Source organism: Leucopleurus acutus (assembly GCF_964270905.1).
Source record: "Leucopleurus acutus genome assembly, chromosome: 13".
Classification (NCBI taxonomy): domain Eukaryota; kingdom Metazoa; phylum Chordata; class Mammalia; order Artiodactyla; family Delphinidae; genus Leucopleurus; species Leucopleurus acutus.
The window spans coordinates 79,098,881-79,121,591 of NC_139155.1; the positions used below are offsets into that span (position 1 = coordinate 79,098,881).

Sequence of the window (22,711 nt, forward strand, 5' to 3'; positions counted from 1 at the left end):
TATAAATGTCTTTTAAATGACTATTTTATTTAATGAGTTCCATTTCTGAAGTCAGTGTGAACGATTCATCACCTGGCATGTGTAACCTGAAGAGCCAACCAAGTACCTGCAAGAGCTCCAGGGAAATGTCACAGAGACCATCACATACAACCACAAAGGGTGTGGAAGGAACTTCCAGCTCTAGAGATCCTAACTGCATGGCAGCCTGAACCTGGGGACACGTTTCTTTAGTTTTTAGCAGAAGCAAAACAGTTTCCTCCCCAAATGCCCCCATCCTCTTAACCAAACAAATGATCATGGCAGCACTATTCACAAATAGCCACAAGGTGGAAACAACCCAAATGTCCACTGACGGACGGATAAACAAAATGGGTTTAATCCATGTGATGGAATATTATTCAGCCATAAAAAGGAATGAATTATTGATACATGTTACACAATGGATGGACCTTGAAGACCTTATGTTAAGTGAGAGAGGCCACACATAAAAGGCCACATACTGTATGATTTCATTTATATGAAATACCCAGACTAGGAAAAACCATAGCAACAGAAAATAGATTAATGGTTGCCAGGGGATGGAGGACAGGAACACTGAAATTGACTGCTAATAGGTACAAGGTTTAGTTTTGGTTTTTTGGTTGTTGGGGGGTTTTTGTTTTGTTTTGTTTTGTTTTTGCATGTGTGGTAATGGAAATGTTCTAAAATTAGATAGGGGAAATGGTTGCACAACATTGCACATATATTAAAAAGCATTCAGTTGTATACTTCAAAAGAGTTTAAATGGTGAATTTTATGTTATGTGAATTTTACCTCAACTTTTAAAAACCTAAAAAAAGAAACGCTGGGGTGGCTATATTAATATCAAAGAAAATAGTTTTCAGAGCAAGGAAAATTACCAGGGATAAATAGTAACTTTACATAATGATGAAGGGTGAAGTCGCCAAGAAAACAACCATCCCAAATGCATATACACTTAACAAAACAGCTCAAGATACATGAAAGCAAAAAGTGATGGAACTACAAGGAGAAATGGACAACGCTCCCCTCTGTGTAATCAATAAAACTTGAGAGCAAATCAGCAAGGATATAGAGGACTTAACACTATCGATCAACTGGATCTAATTGACATTTATACAACACTGCACCCATCAAGTGCAGAATTCACATTCTTTTCAAGTATACCTGCTACATTCACCAAGAGAGAATATGGTCTAAGTGATAAAGTAAACCTTAAACATTTTAAAAGAAGTAAAATAATATAAAATATGTTCACTGACATTATTGAATTAAACTGTTAGTCAAAGATAACAGGAAATATCCCCAATACTTGGAAACTAAATGACATCAAATATCATTTAATTTGATGAATATATGCAAGGGAAATAAAAATATAACAAAATTTGTGGGATGCAGTTAAAGTAATCCTTCAAGGGAAATTTACAGCAACAAATATTTGTATTAGAAAAGGAGAAAGGTCTCAAATCAACAGTCTAAGCATCCACCTCAAGAAAATAGAAAAAAGAAGAGCAAAATCAACCCAGAGCCAGCAGGAGAAAGGAAATAATAAGAAGAACAAAAATTAGTAAAAGTTAAAACAGAAAAATAGAGAAAATAAATGAAGCTAAAAATTCGTTCTCTGAAAATATGGCTAAAATTGATAAACCTCTAGCCAGACTAACACAGAATAAAGGAGAAAGAATATACATTACCAGCATCAGGAATGAAAGAGGTGACACTACTACACACCCCACAGACACAAAAGGATAATAAGGCGATACTATGAGCAACTCTCTGTATGTAAATTGAACAATTTAGATAAAATGTACCAACTCCTTGAAAGCCACAAAGTCCTAAAGTTCACCCAAGAATAAATTAAAGAAATTGAAGTTGTAGTTTAAAACCTTCTGCAAAAAAATTAAATTAAATTAAAATAAATCTCTAGTCCAGATAGTTTCACTGGGGAATTCTATCAGCATTTAAAGATGAAGTAACACCAATTCTACACAGTCTCTTCCAGAAAGCAGAAGTAGAGGAAACAATTCCAAACTCGTTTTATAAGGCCAGTATTACCCTGATACTTAAACTAAACAAAGATGGCATGAAAAAGGAAACCACAGACAATATCCCTCATGAACAGATACAAAAATCCTCAACAAAATTCTAACAAATCAAATCCAGCAACATACTAAAATAATAGTATAGCAACATATTAAAAGGATAATATTGTTTTTTGGGTTTATCACAAAGCACTGTTTCTCCAAGTCAGATAAGCATAAAACTACAAAAAGTGGCATCTAACCTTGCTCTACCTCCGACCTAATAAAAATGAAGCCCCTGGATGCCCCACTTGATGGGTTCTTTTTTATACCTGTCTATTCGCCTCATTGCTCAAGTGCATGCCACCCAACCCTGCCCAAGGCACCATCGCAGGGCCTTTGTGGATGGGCACAAAGAGACACATTCATGACTATTTCTGATGGGCATGATACTCTGGGTAGGATTGGTGCACAGACAAAGGGAAATTTATCATCGCCAGAGACCCCAGAATCCAAAATTCTATAAGAATGGAACTCAGACAGGACAAAGCAGGGAGACAGCGGCTGCAAAATTTGGGTTGGAGACTTGTCAGGAATCTGTGGACATGGCTATCTCTCGTCTCTACTTGGTAGGTTCCAGATCTAAATGCAAACTCTACTTGAGACTTTTGTCAGCCAAAGGAAGGCCTGGCCTTATTCGCTCTCCTCCAAAGAGTAGAACCAAAGGATAAAAGACATCAGAGAGCAGATCCAAGCCAACAGAAGGAGGATAATTCTAACCTTTATAACTCGCCCACATCAAAAGGCTGACTTATGAAAGGACTTGAATAGACATTTCTCTAAAGGGGATCTACAAATGGCCAATCAGCCCATGAAAAGATGCCCACCATCATTAGTCATTAGGGAAATGTGAATCAAAACCACAATGAGATACCACTTCATACCCACTAGGATGGCTATAGTCAAAAAACCAGAAAAGAGTAGGTATTGCCAAGGATGTAGAGAAATTGGAAACCTTGTGCATTGCTGGTGGAAATATAAAATGGTGCAGCCACTGTGGAAAACAGTATGAAGGTTTCTCAAAAAATTAAGTATAGAATTACCATATGACCCAGCAATTCTACTCCTAGATACATAACCCCAAAGAATTCAAAGCAGGGAATCAAACAGATACTTGTACAATAATGTTCATAGCAGCATTATTCGCAGTAGTCAAAAGATGAAAGCAACTCAAGTGTCTATCAACACAGGATGGATAAACAAAACATGGTCTGTCAATACAATGGAATATTATTCAGCCATAAAAAGGAATGAAACACTGATACCTGCTACAACATGGATGAACCTCAGAAACACTGTGCTACGTGAAAGGAGACAGACACCAAAGACACATAGTGTACGATTCAGCTTACATGAGGCAGTGCCTAGAATAGTCAGATTCACAGAGACAGAACACAGAATAGAGGTAACCATGTGGCTGGGGGCAGGGGGAGATACTGTTTAATGGGTACAGGATTTCTATTTGGGGTGATGAAAAAGTTCTGCAGTTGGATAGTGATGATGGTTGCACAACACCGTGAAAGTCCTTAACGCCACTGAATTGCTCATTTAAAAATAGTTAAAATGGTAAATTTCATGTTATATATATTTTACCACAATAAAAAAGAATGCAGTTTTTAAAAGGCTGCTTTGTGAAGTAGCGCTCGCCCCAAATTGCAAAGCCGACTCTGGACCCGGGGCAGGAGGGGGCCTACACAACCTCTCAGGGTCCTCTGAAGCACTTGGATATCACAGCTTCTGACTCTTCTCTTTACCGCACAAGCTTGAGACAAGTTCAGGAGTTGTAAGGCCCAACCCCATACCTGGCACTTTGTTATCCAACTTGGAGTTTATGACGAGCAAATGGTTTAAAGACTAAAGCCTGCCAGGCACTGATGGGAAGTGAGTCATCTGTGAGCAGTTCGAAGATGCACACCTGGTATGAGAATCTTGTTCGCTTATGTCACCTGCGGCCCAGCAGGTGTGCCATTATCCCATAGAAGGCCTCCATGGGCTTCGCCTTCTCACGTCTTGCTGTCTTCTCCCTGCTTCTCACACGCTGGGGGCTCAGTTAACAATGACCGAATAAATGAACTGGTACCTCCCTGGATGGCTGAAACACCCCACCCACCACCTCAGGGCTGAAGCACCCTAACCTCCCTACGACAAGCTACAGAGAGTATGATCATCAAAACCGCCAAAGCTAACAATTATTAAGCATTTGCTATGTGCCAGGGACTTTGCTCAGCTTTTTAATGCATGATTCCATTGAATCACCGTAACAACCCCATGTAAAACACTGTCCCAATTTTATAAGCAAGGAAACTGAGGCTCGGGAAGGAGAGCTCATTTACCCAGGGTTACATAGCTAGTAGATCCTGAATTCAGACTGGGATCCAAGCAGTCTTACTGTGTAGCCCACACCCTCCCAACTACTTGGCTCTACTGCTTCGAGCGCCCACCCAAATTTCCAGGGACTCAATTATGTTATTATTTCTGAGTCTTCATCTCATTTTTTTCCTGGTCCAGGGAAATCGAAAACATCCATCTTTGGAACGCATCCACAGCTTTAATCGATGGCTGCCTAGAAACTCCAGGGGGCCCGTGCTCTCAGTCTTTATCAAGAACAAGATTTCCATTATGGCAAAACACAGAAATCACCTCGATGCTCAAGAGCAGCGCTGACCAAGTGAAATATACAGTGAGCTGCCTGTGTCATTTAAAATGTTCTAATAACCTCAGGGACAAAATAAGATACAGGTGAAATCAATTTTAACCTAGTTTATTTAACCCAATATATCTAAAATAGCATCATTTCAACAAGTTGTCAATGTAAAAGAATACCAATGAGATATTTCGCATTCTTTCTAAGAGCTTGGGATCTGGCGGGTATCTTATAATAATAGCACAGTTCAATTAGAGCTTGCCACATTTCAACTGATTAATAGTCAATGTGGCAAGCGGCTGGCATACTGGACCTCTCAGGTCTAAAATCCCTCCCTCTGGGGACTTCCCTGGCTGGTGGTCCAGTGGGTAAGACTCCACGCTCCCAATGCAAGGGGCCCGGGTTTGATCCCTGGTCGGGGAACTAGATCCCACGTGCATGCTGCAACTAAGACCCAGCACAGCCAAAATTAAATAAATAAGACTTTTTAAAAAATAATAATAAAAAAAATAAAATGTCTCCCTCTCTTTTTCTCATCTTTCCTTGTCTCTGTAGATGCCCTACTGTGTCTCCATCAGTTCTGCATTTCTCTTCAATCATCATCTGGCATGGTCACCAATGAGAGCACATGAGTGACAGAGTATTCCATCATTAGGATTCTCATTAATCCCACAGCTCTCACCTCTGACCACACTGCCCTTATCACCTATGCTTCCTCCTTCGCCTCTGTTTGCTCTCATCTTTGCTTTCTTTTCTTCCAGGCCAGGCCACCTCTGGGGACTCCAGGGAGGAGCAGTCAACCTCTTCCTGGAACCGTGGCTGCCTGAATTTGCAGTTTGGGTCAGATCAGTGACTCTAAACCTCAGTCCACTGGCTTGTAAAACAGGAACAACTACAGTTACGGTCACTCCCCACTGGAGAGACATTCCAAGGGTCACAGAAACCCTGCCCAAGAAAATCACGCTACGCTCCGGCTTTTCTCCCACTGTTGTCCCTTTTCCCTCCCCACCCTTCAGTTTCTCCATTCTCCCTCCCAGTTGCCATGTCCCCCTCGGCTTCCTCAGCTTCGAAACACCTTCCATTCCCCAGCTCCAGAGCAGCAAGGGGGAAGGGAGGTCCCAAAAGGTAGAGCCTCGTGAGGAGGGTGGAGAGGGGAGCCCAGAAAATGACCCGTCCTCAGGGAGACAAGGAAGAGTCCTCAGTTTCCTGTCCATTGGAAGAAGGATAAGAGCTCCCTAGTAGAACCCACCCTAAAACCCCAGAGGGGGTAGAGAACCCTTCAGAAGTAACTCTTGCCACTGACTCAGAAGTTTGAGACCACGTCCCACCCATGTCTCTATGAGAACAAGGCAGAGGCTGGGTCGCCGCAGGCTGGGTGCTGTGCATGGAAAACCATGCGCTGCTCTCACCAACGCAGGTTCCCAGGTCCTTCCCAAGTGCAAACAGAAAAGACGAGATTTAGGCCTAAGACAACTGCCTCCTTAACCCAGAGCTCTTGGTCATCAAAGCACAGGCAACCAAAAAATAAAACAAAACATAAATCCAGACTGAGGATAGGGAAAAACGGGCCCTTTGCCACACTGTGGTGAAAGGTAATTTGGCAAAACCTATCAAAAGTCTGGAAACTTTGCATATCCTTGGATCCAGCAATATTTCACTTCTAGGAATCGAAGGGAAGGATGACTACAAGCCACAAGGATGTCTACTACAGTATTATTTATAATAATGGAACATGATAAACATACACATCTGACAGAATTCAATAAGTTAGATAAATTACGCAACAGCCATGTAACACTATGCAGCCATTAAAAATACTATTTAATAAGATGAAAAGATGTTCCTGACATGTTAAGTGAACCTCATATCTCTAGCCTTCCTCAAATCTCCAGGCTCACATACCCAACTGTCTACTTCACAAACGTAAATGTCTAAACAGGACTTCATTGTCAAGCCCAACCTAACCCACCCCCGGTCTTCACACTTCAGATAATGACACCGCCATTCACTTAGTTCTTCTGCCAAACACGTAGGAATAATCCTCGGTTCTTTATTTTCCTTCACCCCCGACATCCGATTCACGCGCACCTCCCACGCACGTGACCGTCGGCGACCGGCCACCTGCTCCATCTCCCCACCATCACTCGCGTCAAAAGCAGCCATTCCGGGCTTCCCTGGTGGTGCAGTGGTTGAGAGTCCGCCTGTCGATGCAGGGGACGCGGGTTCGTGCCCCGGTCCGGGAAGATCCCACATGCCGCGGAGCGGCTGGGCCCGTGAGCCATGGCCGCTGAGCCTGCGCGTCCAGAGCCTGTGCTCCGCAACGGGAGAGGCCGCAGCAGTGAGAGGGCCGTGTATTGCAAAAAAGAAAAATAAAAGCAGTCATTCCCGGCTTTGACTCCCATACTAACCTCCCAATTTGTCTCCGTGCTCCCATTCTTCTCCCCTATAGTCTACTTTCCCTGCAGCAATCAAAAGGAGCTTTTAAATAAGTCAGCCCCCACCCTTTGCATATTCAGAACGAAGTGCGACTATCTCAGCCAAGCCGTCTGTGACTGGGGCCCTGCATCTGCCTCCCACTTGCGCCCCTCACCCCTTCCCCGCTCACCCTGCGCCAAACACAGTGGTCTCCTTGCTGTTCTCAAAACATGTAGAACGCAGTCCCACCCGAGAACTTTGCACCTGCTGTTCCCTCTGACTTGCGCATTCCCCAGATAGTTCATGGCTTGCTTCCTCAGGTCAGTAAAACCTCCCCAAGGGGGCCTTTGTTGATCATCCCACGCCCCTTCCTCTCTTTCCCATGCTCTTTTGGCTTTATTTTGGATTTTTCCATAGCTGTGATTCAGTTATATTAGATTGTTCACTGGCCCCCAATGAACCACACCTGCTGGAATCCATACCCTTGGATACTAAGTCCCACATTGACGATGGGCTCAACCACATAATTTGCTTTGGCCAGTGGGACATTAGCAAAAGTTACAGAAGCAGAGGCTTAAGACAGGCTATGAATTGGAGCTTGCCTTCTTGGAACACTGCTGCTGCCACCATGTAAGAAATCTGGACACTGTAAATAAACTGTAGTTCAGTGAAAGAAAGAAAGAGACAGGAGAGAGAGAGAGAGAGAAAGAAAGAGGGAGAGAGAGAGAGCAAAAGAAAGAAAGAAAGAAAGAAAGAAAGAAAGAAAGAAAGAAAGAAAGAAAGAAAGAAAGAAAGAAAGAAAAAGAGAAAGAAAGAAAAGATGGGAGGGAGGGAGGAAGAAAGAGAGAGAGAAAGGAAGGAAGGAAGGGAGGGAGGGAAGGAGGGAGGGAGGGAGAGAAGAAGGAAGGAAGGGAGAAAAGAAAAGAAAGAAAGAAAGAAAGAAAAGAAAGAAAGAAAAAGAAAGAAAGAAAGAAAGAAAGAAAGAAAGAAAGAAAGAAAGAAAGAAAGAAAGAAAGAAAGAAAGAAAGAAAGAAAGAAAAGAAAGAAAGAAAAAGAAAGAAAGAAAAGAGGGGAGGGAGGGAGGGAGGAAGAAAGAGAGAGAGAGAAAGGAAGGGAGGGAGGGAGGGAGGGAGAAAGAGAGGAAGGAAGGAAGGAAGAAAGAAGGAAAGAAATCTGGGCTGTCCTGCTGGAGAGGCTATGTGGAAGAGAACTGAGGTGCCTGAGCCAATCACTAGCCGACCACCAGCCACATGAATAGGGCCATCTTGGACCATTCAGCCTCAGCGGAGCTGCCAGATGACCAGAACTACTGGTCTGCAAGACGAGCCAAAGAACTGCCCAGCCAATCCCAACCCACAGCATCACTGAAAATAATGCGTTATTGTCTGAGGTCCAGTTTCCCAAACTTAAATTAAGTCTAGGTATGGTCTCTCAAACCATAATCAGTCATTGCGATGGAACAGATAGAGAACAAATAATAGATATGTGACGGCTAGAACACCCTCGCTGTATAGGAGATTCTGTTACTTAGCCATCCCCCAACCCAATCCCTGATATTTACCTCCACTTGTAACTTAACCGAAATAGAACCCAACTCAGTACCAGCTGCACGTGGCCAGTGCCCACCAGCCCTAGTGCCACTCACTCACCTTTCAGATGGCCTCTGTGCCTCCAGGTTCATTTCTCACCCTATAAATCAGGGATCAGCAAACTACAGCCCACGGGCCAAGTCTGACCCACCACCTGTTTTTTTAAGGCCCGAAACCAAAGAATAGTTTTTACATTTTTAAATGTAAAAAACAAATTAGAAGGAAAATACTATTTTGTGACATGTGAAAATTATATCAAATTCAGATTTCAGGGACCCTAAATGAAGTTTTATTAGAAAACATGTATTTCTGGGTTGTCCGTGGCTGCTTCAGGCTACAACAGCAGAGCTGAGTGGTTGTGATGGAAACCACACGGCCTACAAAGCCTCAACGATTTACTATCTGTCCCGTTACAGAAAAGGTTTGCTGGTCCCTGCTGCGGGCTGCCATCAGACTAACCTTGAAACAACTTTTTAATTGTACTCGCTCCAAAACCTTTGAAGATTTCCATCTCCCCTCTCAAAGGGATGAAACTTTGTTTGTCTGACTTCCTGATCCTAAGTTACACCCCAGGAGTTTGTAACCTGAATTCGTTTCCTATGACACTCTACCAGGTGCTCTCCATTCTGGGCCAGCCGGTCTGTAAGCTGCCCCTTGAAGGCAGGAGAATGCCTCCATCCGGTTTGTTGCTCTGGCCCAGAGAGCTCCCCCAACACGCTGCAATTTAAACCCTCCCCATACCTCACTCCACTCAGGGTCCCCAGCTCCCCAATCAAGGATGTTTCCCCAACCACTTCATCACATGTTTCCCTGGGTGCATTCTATGGAACATCAAGTCCAAGAGACATCTCTGGAAAAAGGAAACACCGCAGACGCTACCCTCTCTTGGAGTCACAATGTACAAATACAGCACATTAAAGGCTCTGAGAAGTCCTGCAGTCAAGATACCTATCTCTTTTGCTTACCTCAACCTTTCCCAAATGTGTTAACCATGGGATTTATTTTGCCTTCAGAATACTTGCTGACCACCAGCATCTAGTACAGTGCCAGGATTTCAGTATTTGTTGAAAGAGTGATAATGCTAGGGTTCCACAGAACATACTTTGGAAATGCTGCTTAAGCTCCTTCTTCTCTCCCTCCAGTCTGAGCTGTTCCCTTCCGTGTCATCTACTCTACACCATGTAATGCTAATCATCACCATCAAAGAAGCTATCATTTATTTAGCACCTGCAGGCACTGGGCTACAGATAGCATTAGACCCTTGGAAATCTCACCTCTTTTCATCCTTACCACCACCTCTGAGGTAAGTAATGTTATTCCTTCACTGCCATTTTGCCAAAAATGAAACCATGGGTCAGAAAATTTAAATCACTAGGCCAAGATAAAGTAAGTAGGAAAGCTAGAATGCCAAACTACATCGGTCTAACTCCAAAACTCATGACCTTTCTTCTCTGCCAAAGTACCTCCTGGTAACATACTGTGGCCAGCGTTGCTGGCTGTCCACCCAATGTCCCTTCATGCCTTCTTCCATGCTAGCACAACCCTGATTTTGTAAGGAGTAGCAACAGGTCAAACCAGGAAACGGACTGCAACTATCTAAGCCAGTCACGGTGGTATCCCCACTGCCTCGCAGCTCGGACAAGTGATCTGACCCCGTTCTGGCAAAGAAGACATAACGAAACATCACCTTAGGGGTAGGAAGGCAGAGGTGTCCTGCGGAAACCAGACAGAGATATGAAGCCTTTATTCCTCCCTATTCACCTGGTCCCCCTCTTCCATACCTTGAACCTGGGTGTGATGGTTAAAGCTTCAGGGGCCATCTTGTGGCCATAAGGAAGAGGCCATGAGAATTCGCAAAGACATCAGCCCCAATGTTATTAACTCACTGAGCCAACTCAAGCAGCTACGTACCTCCAGACTTCTTGCTACGTGAGAAAAATAAACCATTAGTTGCTTAACCACGCTGGGTGGATTTTCCATTTCACGCAGCTGAACACATTCCTAACGGACCCACATGCTGTCTCCCATATTACTGTTTGGACTTTATCATTATCTCACATACACATTATTAGCCTTGTCTCCCTCATCATGAAAGTACGCTTCTTGGAGACTAAGTCCATGTCAGATGTTTTTTGTTTCCACAGGGGTTATAGGCAAGGTTTCCAGGGATGGTCTGTTCAATTTACTACTTTCTTTAGGGTTTGTGAGCAGGGACATGTCATCATCAAATAGCTGAAATATGGCCTCTATATCCTATTAGATTAGTCTTTCTCAAAGTGTCAATATGAAAACATGCATCAGAAACACCTGGACTGTTTGCTAAATGCAGATCCCTAGGCCCCCTCCAATCCCAACGGAATTAGAATCTCTGGGATTAGAGGCTGAGAATCTGCATTTTTAATAAGCTCCCTCAGGTGGTTCTGATATATGAAGTTTGACAACTGCTGGGATTTAAAAACAACAACAACTGTGGATCCAAAACCTATGAGAGCTTTGGCAGCACTCGTCTGGACCCTAAGGCATGAGCCCCTCCCCAGAGGCCCCACCCTAGCCCTAGAGGCCTAGGAAGCCTCAACTGGCATAACTGCTCAAGATCCTTTCTTGGGCAATATGGATAAAGTCGTGGGCACACTCTGTGGCATACTGGGATTAGGAAACTAACAACAGATGCATTCCCAGTAACTGTCACTTCCCACCATACCAATGCCCACATCCCCCAGTTTAAAAAGAAAACCACTATGCAGAAAAGAAGCAATGGAATCCGTGGCCCACTACAACGATCAACATGATCCAGGGAGCTCTCAGAGGATGGAGCATGCTGGAAAGAGGAAAAGAAAACTGGAGAAACTTACATAGTAATACACAAACTAGCATTTGGGACTCCTGACTCAGAGGAACAGAAGAGACCTCCGGTGGCCCTTTTGGGTTATTTATTTACAACATGCAATTCTGAACAGAATCTTCTCTTGGGCACTGCTCAGACAGAGACAGAAGGCTGGGCCAGGGCATCCCACACTTTTTCTTCCATCAGCGGCGTCCTAGCCTACACGGCTCTCCAAAGCTCCGAGAAAGAAAATACCTGTGTGCCTCCCCACAGAATTCCCACGCCTCTGCTACCCCTTGATACTTACGTTATTTCATTTCTGATGATCATTTTCCCAGATGACAGGTGCACACAGAGATGCATTCTAGGGGAGCAAATAGCATACTCAACACACACACACACACACACACACACACACTAACTCCACTTTCAAACTGGTGGCCTTCCTGCCTGCTGACATGCGGCCAAATTTACAACCACGGAGGAAAAAGGAAGACTTGAAAGTGAACCAGAGATAGATGCTCATCCAGGCTAGAATGGGGGCACAAGGGCTAAAAGATTCAGTAGGGATTAAAGAGTTCAGGCCTTGGAAACACACGGGCTGGAAACTAGTGGCCATCCCAGCTCTGCACACGCCCGCGCCACCACAGGGAGAACCACCTTCCTTTCCTCCCAGCCCCATGGCCACCACCCTCAGCAGGTGCCAGCTAATGGGAGTTCCCAAATTTAATCAAGCCGTGCGTAGCACGGGGCCGGTTGGAGGGAGGGATGTGAGTCGAACCCTAGAGATGTTTCGAACAACGTGGATGCTCAATGATTACGTGGACGCCAGGCATTTTCTAAAGCTCTTGAAACCTTCTTCCTTTGACCAGATGGCCTTCGGAAGAAATAATTTCTGCCATCTTCTTTCTGAGTAACTTTGCATCCACCCCCCCAACCCCCCCCCCCCACGAAATTGCTTCAAACTCCCCCTCAAGTTCTGTTGGAGAGAATGTTACAACACGCCAAAGATAAAACTGCTGACCCCTTTTTGCACCGTCCTACCGAGATTCAGAGTATTTTCCCACACCACCTGTGTGTGCTGATCCAGGGTTGTTTTTGTTTTTTGTTTGTTTGTGTTTTAACACGTTACAGGCCTGCAACAGCTCCCTGCATCAAAATGATTTGACTGGAAATGGGTAGCTCAATGGGGAATTCTTTTTCATGCATCTTGCCTCCTGACATGTACATTACTGAAAACAAACAAGCAAACAAACAAACCAAATCCAAGGAGCAAAAGGGGGGCTGGGAAGGAGGCCGAAAAAGAAGAGGTCTATCTTTACAGGCAGCCCCATTCTGCGAGCAAAAAGCACCTTTTGACCACCTGCAGAATGCGCAAGGTCACGTGGGTTCTCTGCAGCGCCTTAATGTCTTACCCAGCACACAAGCAAGCCCCCGTGGCATATAAACAAATTCACAAGCGGAAAAAAGGGAGAACTCACTCCTCAAAGAGGAAGCGAATGATAACCACAGCCGCAAGAATAATAATAAAGAATAACAGTTACTACTACTCCTCCCACCACCCAGCCAAGCGCCGACGACAGCAGTACAGTAAAGGGACACCCAGTGCAGGCTTTGCAAGATAAATCACAGGAGACCAAATCGTGCCCACCTTGCTACCCTCCCGCCCGCCCACCCCACCCCCAACAAACAGAATCAAGGGAAAGGGGATGGTGGGGGAGAAGGGGGAGGGAAGGAAGGATGGCTTTCTTTCCATAGGCAACACCTACCTCCAGGGTCCGGATTTCTTTTTGTGTGAGGTCGTTGGAAGTAGCACATTTGGTCCTAAGCCCTTCCAGGTTGGAGATGCTCAGGTCTATCATGTTTTGGACCAACTCGCACTGCTGTAAGGCTTTTTGCAAACTCAGAGGCTGCTGCTCCTCGCTTTTCGTCATGTTTTCCTCATCCATCGCTTGCTCTGCAAGCCCCCTTCCCCTCCTCCTCCTCCCGGAGAGAAAAAAGGGGGGTGTGGGGGGAGCAGAGGTAGTCTGCCCCCTACGCCTCTCCAACCACTGCGACTTCTCAACAATGTCTCATGAAGAAGAAACCCAACATCTCACACAGGGTTGAGGGGGTGGGGGTGGGAGGAGGGGACAAGAGCCACAATTTATTATTTTATTTTGGGGTATCAAGCAGACTTCATTAGAACGTCTCCTCTCTCTGAGTCTCTGGTCCCTGAAAAGGAGAGATGCTGTTTCTCAGAAGCAAACCAGGTGATGTGATGCTGTCTGTACACTTAGGGAGGAGGAGGAGGAAAAAGAGGAGGAGGGGGAGGGAGAGGAGGAGGGAGAGAAGGAAAACAGCGCTCACTCTTTACACACCGGCTCCGTGAAGGACAAAATTATATATTTTTGGCTGGCTGGCTTTTATGTCAAAAAAAATCTGGTTTGCCCCCCTCCCAGTTGCAGTGACACGGCATTGTCCACCGTTTGTGGTGCTTTAGCGCGTTCTCAAGATGCTGTCTGCATTGCTCCCGCGGCTGCGGCGGCGACTGCGGCTGGTTGCTGGCTCGTCGTCGCGCTGCTGCTGCTGCCGCCGCCGGGCTCCGGGGGTGACGGTTGCTGCATTCGCTCCTGCCTCGCTCCACTCCGACATCTTGCCTGTCAATCAAGGGGGGTGGGGGGGCAAGGGAGCGCCGGCGAGGGATGGAGAGCAAGGGACCTGCAGCGGAGCGGGTTGGTGGAGAGGCGCGGTGCGCGCATCCGCCCCCGCCGGGCCCCGGCCCCGGCTCCGGCTCGCCAGGGACCCGCCGAAGGAGGCGGAGGAGGAGCGCGCAGGCTCGCGCACCTGGCCGGGAAAAGGGACGACTCCCGGCGGCTGCAGGGGGAGCGGGGGGCGGGATTTCTAGGCGATGCGGAGCTCGCGTGGCAAAGTGAAATTACTACCGGGCGGGCGTGCGAGCGAGCAGTCGGCGGGCGGGGGCGCGGGGGAAGCGCGCACGGCGGGCCGAGGCTGCTCCCGGGGGCGGTGGAGATGGCAGGGACTGTGCTACAGCGCGGAGGCTGGGCCGAGGGGGCGGGGAGAGGGATTTGGTGGCCGGGTGGGGGTGGGGGCCACTACTACGGCACCGCTCTCGCGAGACGAGGACGGAGCGCGGCTCAGCAGGTGCACTCCCGCAGGGAGCAGGTGTGCGTCCAACTTTAAACCCCGTAGTGCATGCTGGAGAAACGTCAGCGTGAACCTGGGCACGTCCTCTCTGGCTTTCTAGCTGTGTGTGTGTATGTGTGTGTATGTGTGTGTGTGTGTGTGTGTGTGTGTGTGCGTGTGCGTGTGCGTGTGCGTGTGCGTGTGTGTGTGTGTGTGTGCGCGCGCGCGCGCCTGTGCGCGCGCTTCTGCCTTTTTGCTTGTCGTCTCTTGATACTGGGGGAAAATGAAACAAACCTGGTGATCTCCCATGAGCTGTAGGAAGCTGCCTCCCAGAACTGTCACCCCGGCCTGCAATTGCCCTGAGGGGTGGCTTTACATTTGGAGAGTGAAAGGGGCTTTGCTTCAATCTGATTGTTACCATGTCCTACATGTCCTGCATGGTCTGATCCCCGTCTACCTAACCCCCCTTATATCAGCAAATTACGGTCCCAGAGTTAAGAATGGATTTTACGCTACAAACAACTGCTGGAGAAGGTGTGGGGAAAGGGAGCCTCCTGCACTGTTGGTGGGCATGTAAACTGGTGCAGCCACTGTGGAGAACAGCATGGAGGTTGCGGAAAGATCTAAAAATAGAGCTACCATATGATCCAGCAATCCCACTCCTGGGCATATATCCGGAGAAAACCATAATTCGAAAAGACACATGCACCCCAATGTTCACTGCAGCACTGTTTACAATAGCCAGACATGGAAGCAACCTAAATGCCCATCAACAGAGGAATGGATAAAGAAGATGTGGTACATGTATACAATGGAATATTACTCAGCCATGAAAAAGGAAACAGTGTCATTTGCAGCAACATGGATGGACCTAGAGATTGTCATACTGAGTGGAGGAAGTCAGACAAAGACAAAGATCATATGATATCACTTACATGTGGAATCTAAAAAAATGGTACAAATGAACTTATTTACAAAGCAGAAATAGAGTCACAGATGTAGAAAACAAACTTATGGTTACCAAAGGGGAAAGGGAGGGGAGAGAAAAATTGGAAGATTTTAGTTGACATATACACACTACTATATGTAAAACAGATAACTAATAAAGACCTGCTGTATAGCACAGGGAACTCTACTCAATATTCTGAAATGACCTATATGGGAAAAGAATCTAAAAAAGTGCTTATATGTATATGTATAACTGATTCACTTTGCCGTACAGTAGAAACTAACACAACATTGTAAATCAACTATACTCCAATAAAAATTAAAAAAAAGAAAAGAATGGATTTTACGTTTTTAAATGGTCGGGGAAAAAATCAAAAGGATATTTTGTGACGTGAAAATTAACAAGGAATTCTAATTTCAGTGTTCATAAATAAAGTTTTATTGGGACACTACCACCCATTTATTTATTATGTGTCTGTACCTTTGCATTATAGCAGCAGAATTTAGTTGCAGCAGACACTGTATGACTTGGAACAGCTAAAATATTTACTATCTAGCCCTTTAGAGAAAAGTTTGTTATCCCCAGGTTAAATCGCCAAACACAGTCTTGCCTCAGAGGTCTATGTACCCTATGTCCCCTCTGCCCAGGTCAAATTTCCCCCCAATCCTCTCCTGTTTGGCTCCTGTCACTTACTGTCAACTCAAATAGGCTTCATCTCCCTGACCATCTTAACTAATAGTACTTGCATCACACATTGCCCAAAGGATGTATTTAGGATAATGAGCAAAAGGCACCTCTTTAACAGAGCTCCATTCCAGGGATTGGGCTTATGGGGCAGAGTAGACTCAAGAGTTCAGGGTACAATATGTATTCCTTAAAGGAAGCCACTTAAGAAGTAGAGAGAATGACAACCCATGATGGCAAACTTTTTCTCAGACTGTGGGTTGTAGGGTTTTATGGCTTGTATAGAGCTGAACCAGCATTTTCAAAATCCCCCTGTCGATGAGGAGCTCAAGTGTCTTCTCTATGCTCTCAATCTTTTGGACTATGAAGTTTATAGATTCCAATTCTCTGGTAAAATTCTCTTTTCATCCATTTTCTCCATCTTCTGCTTTGTTTTTCTTGAACATATTAATTATGGTTATTTTAAAACCCCTGTCTAATTCCAATGCCTTGGTCACCTGTGGGGTCTATTTCTACTGACTACTTTTCTCTTTGTTTTCAGTGATTTGGTCCTGTCTCTTGGCAGGCCTTGTAATTTTTGTGGAATGCCATACAATGTCTGTGCATGAAAAAAATATCTAGAGTCTCCAGGTGATGTTATCTAACTCTGGAGGGGGTTCACCCTTTCTCTGCAAGACAGATGGCATGAGGACTGACCATCTTAATCCAATCAGAGGCTGAGCTGGATGGAGGCTGGGTTGCAGTTTTGATAAGACACCATTTAACTCTGGCCTTCATTTCTAAGGCCTTGCCTTTCAGGATTTCCAACTGAGAAGTTTAGGTGTTCACCGAGGCCCCTCCCGCCAGTCCTGAGTTCTAATGGCAAGACTGCTGGAAACTCTGCTCTGTTTTTGTTTGTTTGTTTGTTTGGCCGCACTGTGCAGCAGGCAGAACTTTCCCAACCAGGGATCGAATCCCTGCCCCCTGCATTGGAAGCACGGAGTCTTAACCACTGGACAACCAGGGAAGTTCCTCCGCTCTGTTTTCCAGGAACCTTTTGCTTGGTTTCTTAGCTTCTTGGCCTGCACTCTTTCAGAATCTGCCGACTGTCTTAAGGGGGATGTTGCCATCTATCAAGCTCACTTTTCTGTCCCCCCACTCCTTCTCTCTGGGATATTAGCCTATCAAGTCCCTGGTTTTGTCTCTCCAGCCCTAGAAGACTACCGAGAGTTCTGTGGTTTCTCTGTCCCCCAGAAGCAGCTCCCTGCCTGGGAGTGAACTGATGAGAATTGTATTTCATCTCAGAAACTGCATTCTAGGGCTTCCCTGGTGGTGCAGTGGTTAAGAATCCGCCTGCCAATGCAGGGGACACAGGTTCAAGCCCTTGTCCGGGAAGATCCCACATGCCGCAGAGCAACTAAGCCCTTACACCACAACTACTGAACCTGCACTCTAGAGCCCATGAGACACAACTACTGAGCCTGTGTGCCACAACTACTGAAGCTCGTGAGACTAGAGCCTGTGCTCCACAACAAGAGAAGCTCGCGTATCACAACAAAGAGTAGCCCCTGCTTGCCACAACTAGAGAAAGCCCACATGCAGCAACAAAGACCCAACGCAGCCAAAGATAAATAAATAAATCAAAAGAAACTGCATTCTAGCTCTGAATGACGAATGTCTCAGAGCAGCTTCCTCAACAGTGGAAATAAATTATCGTTACTGGGCTACTGAATGAGCTGAGGTTGGCAATACTTCATTAGATCCCATAGCTTTTAGTTTCAACTATAAGAACAGTCTCAAATTTAAATATTAGAAGGCCATTCTAGTCCAACCAAAACTTCATTCTCACATCCAGTGTGGTACCTCTTCCCTGCCCCTCTGGTCTGACCACAGATGGCTCAGGAATCTGCAGTGTGGAGACTAGGCAGGCGTGTCCTTTCCTGCCTCCTCTCCAGTTCCCCTTGCTGGTGTACAGGAGCGAAGGAATGAGTGGACAAGGGCCCTCAGATGGAACAGGCGAGAACAGGTGTAGTTCTCGCTTGAGTGTCAGATCCCGCCCCCGCCACATCCTGATGAGCCCTCACATGCTGGCTCTTTCACATGGGGGTGAACTGGGGTATCTTCAGAGGCCTCCGTGGGGACCACGTGGGGACTCAAAGCACACGCTGTGACCTCTCACACACCCCTTTTCCACTCATACCCCAGGAAGTACCCTACATTCTCTGAGGGCCCCTTGCCTGGCAGGCTGGGTGAGTTTTTCAGGATGACTCAAGTCTAATATATGCTCTAGCTCATGAGAAACAGGATGCACGTTTGCCCTGCTGCCCTCTCTCCTCACCCCAGGCAGCCTTCAGCAGGCAGTGAGATGCCAGCCACTCCCCCTCAGTGTGCCCAGTCTCATGAGTCTCATGGGTGATTCTTCTTTGAACTCTCCTCTCTTGGCTTGGGGGTTGGCAGGGGAGAAGAAAACCCCCTACAAAGACCTGTCAGAAAAACCTCCTCTGGATAAAATCTTGAACTTGTCTTACATCGGCTGGAGGCTGATGGTTACTGATGGTCAGAGGACCAGTCTGGCTGCCTCTTAATGGAAGGATGGAGTATCGTTACCCACTGCCCTCCCTTTGAAGCCTTAGCTGTAGTCCTGGGTTGACAGGAAGAGTCTCATTCCACATCCTGTTGTATTAGGAATGACCTGCCCCCAATATTTTCTAAGTTGCATTGTGAATGGGGACACAAGTTGGGAAACAGCAGATTCAAAGGTAGAGGGGTGGTCGATGACCCTGGAACTGAAAAAAACTACCATTGACTTGTCCTTAAAGGGGTTCAATGTACTGTTTTCCCAGGGCATTGCTTTTTTTTCTTTTTTCCTTTTTTCCTACTGACTTCTTCAAGGAGGGGAAAAAGCTCAGAACACTAACCCCCAGGACACAACCAAATCCTCATAGCTGCAAGAGGATTATTATTGCTCTGTTCTAATTCATTGATCCCCAAAACATAAATTGCTTTTTAAAAAATACCTTTGATGAGTGCAGGCAGAAAGTTCCTATCTTTAACCTTGTGAATTTGTCCTAACATCAGAAAACTGACTTGTTCTAGAGTTCTTCTTTTGGCCTTTTGCCTCTTTGTCTCTTCATTTTCCGATGTGAGCAAAACAACCAGATCACTCTCTTGATGGTGAGATAATTTGAGCTCATCGTAATGGACGGATGATTAGGCCAGTGATTTACGCTGGCTTTACAAATTAAGCACGGAACAACGCACTGTGGATTTTCAGACACAGCACCCTCAGGATGGAGAAGGATGCGGACTGTGGCACTCTCCGGATACTGGGAGATACACAGCCGAGGAGTACTGAAAATTGCAGTAAAGTGATGCCATCAACCGAGCTTGCTTACTTCTCATGCCATCTTGTCTATGAAGTTCTGCATTAGCCCAAATGGTGTCTTTGTGTGAATCAGAAAAAGGCATCTGCTCTGCAAGGGGACCAGGGGTCACAGCTCGTGGGGCAGAGCACGGTCTGGATTTCAGACTTACTCCGATCTGGGCACCTTATGAAGGAAACAACCTGCACGGCATCCATCTGCAGCAGCCCTGAAGAAGTTCCCAATTCTTTTGTTTTTACTGTTGAAAAATATGCATAACATGAAATTCACCGCTAGTGACAGGTAGTCCCTTCACGACGTTGTGCAACCATCACCACCATCTAGTTTCAGAACGTTTTCCTCACCCCAGGAGGAAATCCCGTACAGGTTTAGCAGTCACTCCACATTTCCCCCCCTCTCCCTGCCTTGGGCAACCACAGATCTGCTTTCTGTTCCTATGGATTTACGTATTCCGGGCATTCCATGTAAGCGGAACCATACAGTATGTGGCCCTTTGTGTCTGGCTTCTTTCCCTCTGCATAATGTTTTCAAGGTTCATTCATGCCGTTGCATGTAGCAGTACTTCATTCCTTTTTGTGGTTGCATAATATTCCACTGTGTGCATAGACTGCATTTTATCGATCCACTTATCTTTTGGTGGATTTTTTTTTCCCACCTTTTGGCTATGGTGAGTAGTGCTGCTGTGGACATTTGTGTGCAAGTTTTTGTTTGAACACCGGTTTTCGATTCTTTGGCTATATATCCAGGAGCGGAATTAGCATAGATGGTCATTCTACATTTAACTTTTGGGGACACTGTCACTGTTTTCCATAGCGGTTGCACCATTTTACATTCCCACTAGCAGTGTGTGAGGGCTCCAACTTTTCTGCATCCTCCCCTCCTGACTCTCCTTGCATCGATATTATTTCATTATTGGAAGAAAGAAAAAAACTATCGTAATGGTGTACTTAGGAAAGTATTGACACATTCATTTCTTGAGTGCCTGCAATGTGCTGGGAGAATGCTACATGCACAGGATTTAAAGATTAATAAGGGACGGTGCATTCTTCAGTTTTCTCTTAGTTACAAGGGACAAAAACCCAACACAAACCAGTTTAGACAAGAAAAGTGACTCAGGTCACCAGGAGGTGAAGGGGAAGAATGTTGCTCTAGCCTGGCACCATCCTTTTCTCCCCCCATTGCTCAGCTCTGCTTTCTTCTGTGTTGGCTTCGTTTTTAGGTGGCTTTTCCCCAGGATGTGACAAAGATGGTAACAGAGAGCTTAGCAACTCCATGAGAAAAAGAGTCCCTTTCTCCTTAGTTCCAACGAAGTTCTAATTCATTGCAACTTAGTTCCAGCTAGTTTCAACATAATTTGCAGGATTGAATGTGCACTAACCTGGTTTAGGCCACCTACTCCCAAGCCAGTCACCTTGGCCAAGGGGGTGAATGTAAGGATGGGCCAGGCCTGGGTTGTAGGAAGTGGCATCAACTCTACCCAAACCACGTGGTATGAGATTAGGGGAGGGCTAGTCCCCCAAAGGGAAAGAGGAATGCTATTATCAGAAGAAGAGAGGGTATATTTGGCCAGACAAAAGGATCAGCAACATTCCACCCTCCTTGAGAAAGTCACAGACTAGTGCAGAGACCCGTGCAAACAAATCCTGTAATTATAATATGCTCTGGAAAAAAAGGAGGAGAGTCCTTTAGACCCCTGCGAGGGAAAGGGGAGGGACTGTGGTAAGGCTCCGTTGAGGTAGAGATTCTGAGGCTGAGACTAAAGAAGAAATGGGCCATTTGCAGCTATGTGGATGGGCCTAGAGATTATCATACTAAGAGAAGTAAGTCAGAATGAGAAAGACAAATACCATATGACATCACTTATATGTAGAATCTAAACCATGATGCAAATGAACTTATCTACGAAACAGAAACAGACACACAGACATAGAGAACAGACTTGTGGTTGCCAGCGGGGAGAGGGGACGGGGGAAGGATGGATTGGGAGATGGGGATTAGCAGATGCAAACTTATATATACAATGGATAAAAAACAAGGTCTTACTGTATAGCATATTCAGTATCTTGTAATAAACCATAATGGAAAAGAATATGAAAAACAATACATATATAATATATATATATGTATAACTGAGTCACTTTGCTGACCACCAGAAACTAAGACAACATTGTAAATCAACTATACTCCAATACAAAAAAAAATTTTTAATAAATAAATAAAAGAAGGAATGGGAATCCTCCAGGTGCAACAGAGGTACCAGCTTGTGCCAAAGCACAGAGGTCTGAAATCAATGGTGATTATAGACAACTGCAAGAAACATGTACTTGTCATGATAATTTTTTTTTTTTTTTTTGCGATACGCGGGTCTCTCACTGTTGTGGCCTCTCCCGTTGCGGAGCACAGGCTCCAGACGCGCAGCCTCAGCGGCCATGGCTCACGGGCCCAGCCGCTCCGCGGCATGTGGGATCTTCCCGGACCGGGGCACGAACCCGTGTCCCCTGCATCGGCAGGCGGACTCTCAACCACTGCGCCACCAGGGAAGCCCTGTCATGATGGTTTTTAAAGTCACAATGAAAATACTAAGCCATTTGGCCTGGCCTTGAGAAGGCTCATGCTGGTGAGTGAGAGAGGTCCTATCAGTCCCTCCTCTACTGCTTGGCTTCAGCAGCCTCTATAGGAAGACCAACCACCCTCATTTACTGGGGACTGAGTGGTTTCCTGGGATGTGGGGCCTTCAGTGCCTAAATCGTGACTGTCTAAAGCAAACTGGGACAACCTGGTCACCCTAGAGTGAAGTTCCCAATTCACGAGCACCTACAGTGTGCTCAGAGTTGGGATCAGCGCTATGCGAGCATATGTTGCTATGGAAGACTGAGCCCTGTGTTGAAACACAACTTGCACACAGATGTTCAGAGCAGCACTATTCTCGAGAGCCAAAAGGTGGAAACAACCTAACTATCCATCATCTAAAGAGCAGATAAACAAACGTGGTCTATCCATACAATGGAATCGTATTCAT

The 22,711-nt window shown here is 45.8% G+C and overlaps 1 protein-coding gene across 1 annotated transcript in view; it reads right to left on the reverse strand.

The window, feature by feature from the left end:
• The window catches only part of KSR2 (kinase suppressor of ras 2), a gene marked incomplete at both ends in the record, with an annotated part of 399,400 nt that extends 385,880 nt beyond the window's left edge, over window positions 1–13,520 (reverse strand). The window contains one exon of the mRNA XM_082852603.1: window positions 13,341–13,520. Within this exon, the coding sequence (XP_082708729.1) occupies window positions 13,341–13,520 (180 nt within the window). The remainder of the gene's footprint in view (window positions 1–13,340) is intronic.
• Window positions 13,521–22,711: the final 9,191 nt, after the last annotated feature.